The sequence below is a fragment of the Rhynchophorus ferrugineus genome, unplaced genomic scaffold (assembly GCF_030347505.1).
Source record: "Rhynchophorus ferrugineus isolate W39M unplaced genomic scaffold, kcgeb_rfMv2 rfM1, whole genome shotgun sequence".
Taxonomy (NCBI): Eukaryota; Metazoa; Arthropoda; class Insecta; order Coleoptera; family Curculionidae; genus Rhynchophorus; species Rhynchophorus ferrugineus.
In genome coordinates this window covers 16,165,278-16,177,143 of record NW_027472580.1, presented here as the reverse complement: position 1 = coordinate 16,177,143, position 11,866 = coordinate 16,165,278, and the positions used below count along the sequence as shown (strand labels likewise).

The following is an 11,866-nucleotide window of genomic DNA, read 5'->3' as shown; positions in this document are numbered from 1 at the left end:
TTATTTATGTTTTGATAAGGTATTAAGTCACAATTTGCTTGCTTGTACCAACGGAATTTTGTTCCATTCTTGTACCACTATATCCGTCAATTTCTTTTAATGATGTTGGAGGTGTAAATCTAATTCTCACTCTCTCTGTGACTCACTATGTGCTCTAAAACTCTCCATAACGCTCCAGTTATGTCGAGGCTAGCGATTGCGCTGTTTGGGGAAGGCGTTTGATGATATTCTGATGTTCCTTAAGCTAAGACTGAACATTTGTAGCTCCGTGTATTAACATTATCATCTTGCAATACGGCAAAGTCTGACAGCACTATGCTAATCATAGTATGGGCCTCATCATTGAGGATGTTGAGGTATTTATTTGCACTAATCCGGCCAGTAATGTGAATGGTGTAGCTGAATACCACGATATTTCCACCCAAAACATAATCATAAGCTTCCTTGAAATTCTCCATACATAAACCCAGCCTTTTGTGAAAAGCAATGTAAACAATGATTCGTCGGACCATACGACATTCTTCCAATCATCAAGTCCCGACTTTGTGGTCATTGCAGCACTTCTATCGCAGTTTAGCGTTGACTTCCCTTATAAAGGGTTTCGCAGTCGCATCCCTTCCATAAGTGTTAGTTTCGTGGAGCTTTCGCCATAATATTTTTGTCAAAACAGTATTATCAAGTGAGTGTTGCATTCTGCTGTCATTTTATGTTGTCTGGTCGCAATCATTTTTAATGTTCGTCAGTCTCTGTCGGTTAACTATCGGTTTCGCCCACTATTGATCTTCTCTAATGGTGTTTTACATGTTTTGTGCTGCTGTCGTTCGTGAAACGTCAGGAAATGTCTAAAAATGTCGCCTATATATAAATTGAAAGTGTACACTGGACTGCTGCAATATTTCCCGTTGAAGCTGCAAGAAGGTGCGTCCGTTATTCGATATTGCTGATCTTTTTTGCAACAATACGTCAGTTTCTTCAATAATAACGTCAGTAGACATCTACAGTAACAGTTTGAGCAGCTCGTAATATACTACACCTTGCTGAACGACTATAAGCTTAACACTTCATTGTCGATATGGATGACGTTCCTGGATTAACCCATAACTTTTTGCGCGTAGGATTGTCGAAATAGATCCGCTTTTCCACATTTTATTTACATAATTCCCAATCGCAACTCCATATAAACATCTGTATATAGATGATTCATCTTTGCGATACAGGTTTGATAGATTTGATTCATCGACTGCTAAGCCGCGTGAATATTCTTTGTGCTGGGTTTTCATCCAATATCCATTCATTATCCAATTCATTGTCTTCGAACTATTTTGCCATCCAGGTGGTCCTTTGTCACTGACATCAAAATCTTTGAAATCAAAACCGACAATAGGCATACTTCTTCAAATAACGACTGACGCCTACCAAATCGGGATCAAAACCATAGAATTTAACAGATGGGTTATTTGACAGTTGTTACATTGACACTTTTTTAACAGTAGATATCGCTGATCAAAATAAATGCAAGAATCTAATACATTGTACATCCTTTAGATTATGTATCACTCTAGATCAATAAAGTACACTACTATCAGACCATTTAGAATTCTAATCAAATTGTGTTTCCTAATTCTAATTTATGTTGATAACTTTTATTACACGACTTTTTTTACTGCAAGAAACATTACTCAAGAAGGCATAGTGAAGAAGACAAAATAAATAAAAATACTGAATAATGACACCACAGATGTTTCTTCGATTATCGAAATCCGAAAACCAAGATTTTTGAAATATTTTATGATCATCTATTCTTATATTTATCATTAATAATAGCTATTACCATGTAAAGTACTTGAAACAAAATCACTACCAAGTTGTACCGGAAAGTCATTACCGGTTTTTTTCGGAAAAAGTTACATAATTTTCAAGAAAATGGAAAAATGTATTTATTCAAAGTATTAACCATTTGATTCTATACATCGTGCCCATATTTCAGGCATTTTATGAATGCCATTCCAAAATAACTGTTTGTCCTTGGAGCAAAACCATTAATCGAGCCATTTTCTAACTTCTTCGAAATTGGCCAAGTGCTGCTCCGCAAGCGCGTGTCCCGTTGGTGCGAAGAGTTGATGATCGGATGGGGTAAGGTCTGGAGAGTAGTGCGATAACATGTGTCATCCAAGTGCTTTCAACGCTTCCCTGGCCGGTTTCTCTTTATGAAATGGCGCGTTATCGAATTGTAAAATCACTTTACCATGTCTACGGGCCCATTCTGGACTTTTTTCGATCACTATTACACTGTTTTACTGGTGAATCACAACAGTTCGTAATACACCACGGCACTCTGGTCCCACTAAATACAGATCATTGTGTTGTGACCAAAACGATTTGGCCTTGGAGTCGATCGGCCTGATTCGCTTTTAATAAAATAAATCCACTTTTAATTGCCCATCACTATTCGATACAGAAATGACTTCCCATCGTACCTTTGAAGCAGCATTTCACAGACAATTTTTCGATTTTCCATTTGCCCGTCCCTCAGTTGATGTGACACCCGTCTTTTGGAGTTTCGCCATCGCCCGTAATCGGTCGCTAATCGTTTCTTGGGCCACATTTAACGCTTCTGCCAATTGTTTTTGAGTTTGAGTGGAGTCTCCATCCAATAACTCTTTGCATCTTTAAACTTTTTCGGTCTACCAGAACGATCCTAGTCTTACAGATCGAAATCACCACTTTTGAAGTTTACAGCATGCTTATCTTAAATTTCTACCAGCAGACGATGACTTTCAGCGACATTTTTCTTTTGATTAAATAAGATGCAGATGAACATTTTTTTTGCATGAAACTTCTTCAAACGAAAAATACATTTTCAAAGAGGTATAAATCTATGACGGTGTTACTTTCGCAAAATATAACGTGTATAGCGTTGAAGCTTGATGTCAATAGAATAAAATGACATATGTGCCAAATCATAACATTACATACTTAAGTCTAGATTAGTAGCGAATTAGTAGGTAAATATCTAAAATATACACATTTTTAAAATAACATATGAGACTTTTCGCATATTTTTTTAGATGTATACCTAACTAATTCTATTAACTTAAATATGCTAATAACAAGTCAATTGAAAAGTCCCCCGCCTACCATAGTAAAACAAAATTTTTGGCAAAATTAGTTTTTTTTATTCAACATAATTCCCTTCCAAGGGTGATACACTGATTATAGCGACCCTCCAACTTTTCGATACCATTTTTGTAGTACGATTTGTCGTTTGCATACTTTTGTAGTCACTGGGGGCCAGATCTGGAGAATACGGTGAATGAGGAAGCAATTCGAAGCCCAATTCATAGATTTTTGCCACTTGTGACACGGTGCATTGTCTTGGTGAAGCAGCACTTTCTTTTTCTTCAATTGCGGCCGTTTTTCGGCGATTTCGTCCTTCAACGGTCCAATAACACTATGTGATAGTCGCTGTTGATACTCCTTCCTTTTTCAAGGTCAATGAAATGACCATAGGTAGTCAATGAAAATTATTCCATGCGCATCCCAAAATACAGACGCCATAACCTTGCCAGCCGACTGTTGCGTTTTCCCATGCTCCAAGCGTGTTCATCGCGCGTAGTCTACTCAGTTGACTGTCGATTGGACTTCGGAGTGATCATTCAAAATTCATTTTGTGGATTTTTTTAATGTTTTCGTCGGAAACAACCTCTTTTGGGCGTCCACTGCGTTCACCGTCTTCGGTGCTCATTTCACCACGTCTAAACTTAGCATACCAATCCTTGGTGGTTGATTTTCCTGGGGCAGTGTCCGGAAACTCAGCATCAAGCCAAATTTTTGCTTCAACTATATTTTCCCTTCAAAAGCAATATTTTATCAACACGCGAAATTCCTTTTTATCCATTTTTTTACAATTACAAAAGTTGCTTCACTCAAAATGTTATAATTTACAAACTAATGAACTGCCAAATTTATACACGCATCTTTTGAGGGTTAGGGTTTACTAAAAATCATATGGCCTGTTATGTATTAGAACAATCCATGAGACACCTTTAAAATAATAAAATAAAATATTACGAAAACCTATAATATAGATTATAAACCGTTTATATTGATTTCATCCGAATTATCTCTGATATTATTATGTCGATTTTAGCCTAGAATTGATACGTATTTAGTGAATGCATTTCAAACCGACGGCCTATGATTCAATAGCCGTGACATTCAGATATATAACTATATGTGCGCTCTATTTAAACAGATTGTAAGTTTAACAAAACCAGACAGCAATATATTTCATATACATCACCTACCTGTACGATATCCATCTTCTCTCTCGCTCCAAGCAAGCGTTAAAGAGAGCCGAGCATAGATCGCCGACGAGAATTCACGAAAACATTCGTATTTTCTAGAAATCATGCATTCGCGCTATAAAAACTGTATGACGACGTGACTCGCGCTCAGATATTAATCGAAAGTGATCGAGGAAGGATAACGATTCTATCGTTAGTGTTTAGCGTCTCTCTCCCCCTCTCTTAAAATATATCCTTATTTTACATTTGTTATATTTTGTGTTGTGTATTTGGTGCTTTGAATCGTAACAATTAGTGTTTTGTGGCGATAAAATGTCGGCTGTCGAAACAATACGGGACGTACCCGTAATAGTGGAACACAGGAACAATTGTAATATAGATCCGATGCATGTTGATCATGATTACGCGGACGTAAGTATATTGAATTTGTAAAAAAGCGTCATCAATACAATAATTTACAATTACACCTAGACCCAAAAATAATTAAAGATATTTCTTAAACATTTTAAAAACCTTTAAAATTGGTACTTAATTTTAAAAATGTTTATAGTATTCTTAAAAATTCTTTCTTCTTAAAAATTTCAGTACGCCTTTTGTAAAATTCCGATATTTTTTTCTCCGATATATCAATGTTTTCTTCGATATATCGATATTTTTCCTGGTTATTGCAACAAAAATTTAAATATTTTTCACACCGACATATCGTGTTTTTTTTTAATATGGACGTTGAACAAATTTCGATATTTTTTTAAATATGGATGCTGAAAAATTTATTTGACCGATATATCTATATTTTTTCTCCGATATATCGATATATATTTCACCAATATATCGATGTTTTTGAAGCAGAACACCGAACTTTTGTTTTGAGATTTATCTCCCCTCCCTGTTTTTTTTTTGTTGAAAAGTAGGGCTGGGGTGAAAAAGTTCGATACAAAAACGTAGGGTTTTTGAAGAAGCGTGTTGAAACACTTTTAGTTTGAGACTTCGCCATACATTCGTCAAAGGAATTTTGCGTTAAAAATCGATATCGATATTTTTCTTTGCGGCCAACATCTCTAGTAGAGCTTATTTACTGTCTGTGTTAGTGTTACGAATATATGGATATTTCAATTTTTAAAGAAAAATCGATATGTCGGGAGAAAAAATCAATACTTTTTTTGTAACTAGAAAAAATATCGATATTTCATAAAAGATTGTATTTTACGATACGATATTTTCAAGAAAAAATAAAAATATTGGTTCTCTAAATATTCCAAAAAGTAGTAAGAGGTTTAAGAAATATTTGTAATTTTTTTAATGTCGGCTAACAAAAATATCGATATTTTTTTGGCAATCCGGGCTTGCTCTATATATTTTAATAACCAATATAATCGTAAAGATTATTAATTAATCGAATTCTAATTCATTTATTTCAATTATATTAAGACATATTAATTCCGGGCGATGAAAAAAAAAAGTAAATAAAGAACTAATATGCGTGTAAATCGTGAAATATCTATCTGGGTCACAATAATAGATAGATTAAGGATATCGGTCTTGAAGAAAAATATCGATATTTCAATATATCGGTATTTTAAATATCAGTTTCCATATATTTTTTAAATATACATATTCCATTTTAATGCTATCGATATTTCTTCACTCCAACCTTGATTTTCCACACAAAATCCTTTTGACGACGAGGAAGAAATCTCAAAGCAAACGTTTGATACCCTCCTTCAATAACCCTAAGTTTTCTTATCGAACTTTTTGACAAAAACAATTTTTAACGACCGGAAGGCAGAAACCTTAAAACAAAAGTTCGATACTTAATATATATATATATATATATATATATATATATATATATATATATATATATATATATATATATATATAAATATATATATTATACATACATACATCAATTATGAAACAGTTTAAAAACAAAAACTTCGACACTTGTAACACACTCAAAGTATACGTCAATTCACAGTGAACGATTTAATAGACAAATTATCCATTTGTGAATCTTTGTTGAGACTGTAGTTGAAATCCAGCCATTTTTGAAACGTACGCCTATGGACAAAAACATTACACACAATAATAATGTGCAAAAATCTCGTGGTTGAAGTCAATGGATGCTTCATAAAAGTTTGAAAGTGTATTAGCATATCCTCAGTGACGCCAAGGGAAATGATAATAGGAATTCTAGTATAATTGGAAAGGAATTATCCGTCATATCCAACCTGGACAAATCATTAATTCGACTGTACTGAACCCACTTTTACAACTCTACTGCATTATGTCAACTTTAAACCACATAAACTTTTAGTGTTGAGACAAAAACTTTGAACCCATAGAATTATGAGAGGCATAGTCTCCAAAGTAAGAATATAGTGTTTACATTAATTAGATTAAGAATAAATCACAATTATCTAAATACTAAAACAAAACTGAATAAACATGTAAGCAGTGATGATGCCAAATCTAAATTTTGATGAAAAGACCGGAAGGCGGAAACTTTAAAACTAAAGTTCGATAATCTTTTTTATAACTATCGATAATTTCTAAGAGTTATGGAAAGACAGCAATATTTTTTCGACATCCCTAGAATATATGGTGCATGTTATCATAATCAAACTAGTTTATAAGACTACTTTATATAGAATTTATTGTGGATTTTATCTAAAGATAAATCTCTTTACAGTCAGGTTTTCCGTTTGATAACAACTCCCGTCTAGCACGTGATCCACTGGAAGACATCGCCCAACGCCATCCAGAGTTCGCCCAACATTTACAAGGCTTTCCAAGGAGGTCGCACCGTCCCGAGCAGGAAGATGACGAATTTATGAGAAGATTCGACCGGCCATTCGCAAGCGGACGTTTCGAGCGATTCTTTCCATTCGATAGGTAAACATACGTTTTTATGTCCGTTTTAATTTATCGCATTCGGTGAAAAGTCAAGGCCGTCGGGCTTTCTGCGGCTGTTGCCATATAAAGTCGTATTTTTCGATAAAACGTTTTTAATTCGCTTTCTCTCTCTCTCTCTCTCTCTCTCTTTAGGGAGGATTTTGAACGAGAACCTCAAAGATACTACGAGGCTAACCCGGAATATTTTCAGAATCTACAAAATCAAAACCAACCAAATCCCGAGGCGCACTATCAACAGAGTGCGGCTCAGCCAGCGCAGAGCCAGTGCGCATCACAAAATAGGTAATGTTGCAGACCTGCATTTGATAATTAATACAGGAGATCAAAATGTATTTTACAAGACATATTTTCCACATTCAGGTTACAAACATTGAATTTTAAATCAAAGTAGAGAATAAATGCCGTAATACAAGAAGTTAGATAATCCTTTTTAACCTAGTATATAGACAACCGAACAGACAATTGTAGGTTTGGTTATATATGACGTTTTTATTGTTTATATGCCAGTATTTTGTTGTATCTATCGTTATTGCCTCACATTTTTACTTTTTTGTTCACTAAATAACTAAGCCGGTTTGCCGTTATTAAAGGCAACAGGACGGTGATGTTGCTGTTAGAATAGTTGCTGATTTGATACCTCCTGGGGCAAAAAACATTGTTTTAACATGTTTTAGTAACATCATGTATTTCACATAGTCTAAACATGTACAGTATTGTCTGTAACAGCGTCGTACTAGTTCCTTACATATTCTTATCAAACCATCAAAAATCAAATATTACTTACTGATAATTGTTCTGTCACCACACAAGTGTAATATTATATTTATACATTAAAAAATAGAGTGTGTGTGAATAACGTGTGAAGCTTGCTACGTCTTTAATTTTTTCAAAATAAATATAATTTAATTATAACATTGTGATGTTCTTATAAAAGATAAAATGTTAATCACGTATCGTCGAATTTTCTCTTTAAAAACATAGGATTTTCTAAAGAATAAAGTTCAATACTCAAAATCCTCAAAAATTTGCTAATCGACCTCTGGAAGTTATCTAGATCTATTGGAAATTCAATAGAATACTTACTTCCAACAATTTCTTTGCTCAGTTTTAATTTCACCAACGTAACTTGTGAACTCATCGGAAAATAAGAAAAACTACAACACAAATTCACTGACTTTTTACAATCTAATATTCACCATGACAGTTTCATTGCTTAAAAGGTAAAAGAGGAAACAAACATTAACTTTTGGATCTAATATATTTATAATAGATACAAAACGAAGTGTCTAATCGTAATTAATTAAATAACGTTTATGCTTTGTTTTTTTTACGAAAATTACATATTTTATATTTTTAATATCAAAAATTTCAAGATTTGTTTGAATAATTATCAAGTCAAACATTATCTAGCAGTTTAATAATGGTGAAATATATAATGATAATTGATAATTCTGATAATTCTAAATCAGTGGATATATATATATATATATATATATATATATATATATATATATATATATATATAACGTTGAAGTATACTATCTATATATGTGTATCAGTAATATTTAATGTATAAAAAATGCAGATATTACAATCTAGTCTAGTTATATAAGTTGTTATGTTGTTGATAATATGAATATTTAAAATTACAGTTCCAACCAAGCGAATTTCAGTCAAGAATCTCAGCAACCAGAGCCTCACACTTTTGTAACTCAAGGAACTCAAACAGAGACAGACGCTCCCCAGGCTGTTGAAGGTGAAACAGAAGTACAAAAAGAAGAAGTAGGACATACAAGAGGTGAGTATTGGAAGAAAATAAGTAAAAACAAATACAGTAAAACATAATTTTAGGGCGTCCTATTCAACAAAGTAATACTGTTGATTTAGGCCAGAAACAGCCGGTAGACGAAGCGGTGAATGATAGAAACCAAAGATCCATGTCAGCTCCCCCAGAAAATAAGAGGTGATTTCTACTTAAAAGTCCTAAAAAAATATATTCTAATTTCTTGAAATAATCTTGCAGGTTCACATCCTCAGTAAATATTCCAATGGGTGGGCCACAAGGACAAGATAATTCTAAACCAAAAAGCCAAAGCAGTGGTAGTACCGAAAGAGTAATTCCTATTCATGTTGAAGGTAACTTTATATAATAGAGAAATCTTAAGGTTATAACTAATTGAGCTTTAGGTCGTGACAACCCCATATTCCCGAAGACATTTAGTCAGACCGGAAGTCAGCCGCAGGCGGAGCATTCGACGTTTTCTGACTCGCCACGTCCACAACCTGAACGCATTTTCGGTCAAAGGCCCGAACACTTCACTCAGTTCGTGCATAGGGATGGACACCCTCGTTTCTCCAACGACTGGCATAGTTCTCCATTTGATAGAGGTTTCCCTGAGGAAGAATTTGGATTTGGAAGAGCGGGAAGCCCAAGCCGTTTCCCTAATTCAAATAAAGCAACCCATACAACTCCACAGCCGCAGAGTAAACAAGAGAATGTACCCCCACAACAAGAGCAGAAACAACCCACAGAACAGCCTAAGCCACAACCACAACAACCGTCCAAACAGCCAGCTGGCCCTATAGAACAAATTCAAGCTATCCAGAAAGACGTTTCTGCTCTTTTACATCAAGTGGAAGCATTTAGCGGGATTCCAAAAGACAAAAACTACTTGTATCTAGATGAAATGTTAACGCGAAATTTGTTGAAGTTAGATAACATCGATACACAGGGTCAGGACACTATTAGAAGCGCCAGAAAAGAAGCTATAAAATGTATTGAAAAGGCTATTAGTCTTTTGGAAACAAAAGCTGCTGCAAATGTAGCACCCAAAGAAGAAAAAATGGAGGTTGAGCAAGCTCTATCTCAAGAATCTGAGAAAGAAACTCAAATTGAACAAGCAAGCACAGAAAATCAAAATAATATTGAGGCTTCCCAAACTACAACAACTGAAACAGAGACTCCGTGTCAACCATCAGAACAATCTGATCAGCAGCAGGAAGCAGAGACTAATTCTAATAATAATCAATCTCAAATTGAGGACTCGTCTCAAACTACTGCGGAAATTAATGTACCAGCTGATGAAAAAGATAAGGCACCCACCGCTAGCGAGCCAATGGAGATCTCAAATGAAACGAAAATTGAAAATGTAAAGAATGAAAATGTAGAAGTAGAGAAAAAACCTGAAGAGCCATTACAAATTCAGCCAAGTAGTGGTGAAGATAAACCGCAACAAGATTCAAAAAGTCAAAGCGAAGAAGTAAAGGAAGAAGGAAAAAAAGAAAAGAAGAAAATAAAGAAGAAGGTGAACAAAGAGGACAAAGAGAAGAAACAGTAATAAAAGATAGATTTTTATAGATATAACATATTTTAGTGAAAATTGGTGAATTGAATCAACAAGCGATCAAAATATTTTTTATAGTGTCGAATTTTTACCAGACTTTCAGTTTTAGTCAGCTTTCAGAATTCGTTTTATTAGACAAAAAGCTTATACAGGTTTGAGACAGATAATTGCTCTTATAAGTATTATATTACGCTATTTATATGTAGAACATTTTAAGCACAATAGCACATCAGAGATTATACTTGCATCATTTTTATTTATTGTAAGCTAGCGATATATATTTTTAAAAATGTTCACTAAAAAGCTAATCAAAGAAATTAAGCTAGCTACAAATATTTAGTGAGACTGACTTTAACTTTAATATTGTGAATTTGTAGAGTTAGAGTTAGTTAAAATGGTTTTCACTTCAATTTTGTATTAATAATTCTTAACATTTAACGTGTTGTACATATTCAACTTTTCGGTTTACAACATTGATGGTGTGTAACGAGTTCTAGTTAGACTCTATTTTTTGTTTACAGTTTTCAATTGATGGAATTCCATAAATGAAAAATAGATTTTAATGTGACTGTGATTGTTCCTTGATATAACTTTAATGTTCTTCCCAACTATTTGGCTCCATTTGTTCTTGTTCATTAGTAAAAATGAATATTATCCAGGAGTGCCATTATTTAAATATGTTGCTATAGATTTGTAAAGTGGAGCACTTTTATTTAACAAACTTGTTTTTTATGTGTGTTTCTATTTTGTTGATATTTAGTACAATTATTTAATTTGTACATGCATTTCTGTACAAATAAATGTCTTTAAAAAATTGTGTTTCATTTGGTTTCTAAACAGACTCCAATTTAAGTTATGGATCTGTGATTGTTTCAGAACATTGAATACAAATGAATGCAATGAATAAACGAAAAGGCAATACCTGAAGTAACTGGAAAAATATACAAGTTTATTATTTATAGGAGTCCTTAAGGTGGCTTATTACTTCCAAACTGTTTATAGATAAGGAATTAAGAGCGTACATGTATTATATACTTGAGAATGTTATGGAATTTCAGGTAAATTCAAGGCAGATGTTGAAGTTTGCTAAAGACCTTTACGACTTTTTTCGTTAAAAAATTCCAGGAGATGGTGACAGCGTCCACGGTTTCTGGCGAACCGTGCATTATGAAGACGCCACAAATATCTGACAGATCAGATATATGAAAATTTCATTATTAACATAACATGCCAAAAAATTTATATATTGCTTCAAACGCCCTTCTTAAATTGCTCACTATGTTATTACTAATAATGATA

At 33.7% G+C, this 11,866-nt stretch overlaps 1 protein-coding gene across 4 annotated transcripts in view; it reads left to right on the top strand.

Moving 5' to 3' along the window:
• stv (BAG domain-containing protein starvin) overlaps positions 1–11,141 on the top strand; it is a 35,649-nt gene extending 24,508 nt beyond the window's left edge. For 3 of the 4 annotated variants that reach the window (XM_076402509.1, XM_076402516.1, XM_076402523.1), the window contains 6 exons: positions 7,000–7,202; positions 7,356–7,505; positions 8,876–9,021; positions 9,075–9,186; positions 9,247–9,359; positions 9,411–11,141. In XM_076402509.1, coding sequence (XP_076258624.1) covers positions 7,000–7,202; positions 7,356–7,505; positions 8,876–9,021; positions 9,075–9,186; positions 9,247–9,359; positions 9,411–10,561 — 1,875 coding nt within the window. In that variant the 3' untranslated portion in view covers positions 10,562–11,141. Of the gene's footprint in view, positions 1–4,394; positions 4,719–6,999; positions 7,203–7,355; positions 7,506–8,875; positions 9,022–9,074; positions 9,187–9,246; positions 9,360–9,410 lie in introns of those variants that run through there. The other variant, XM_076402500.1, reaches the window with a different exon arrangement.
• The last annotated feature ends 725 nt before the right edge of the window (positions 11,142–11,866 follow it).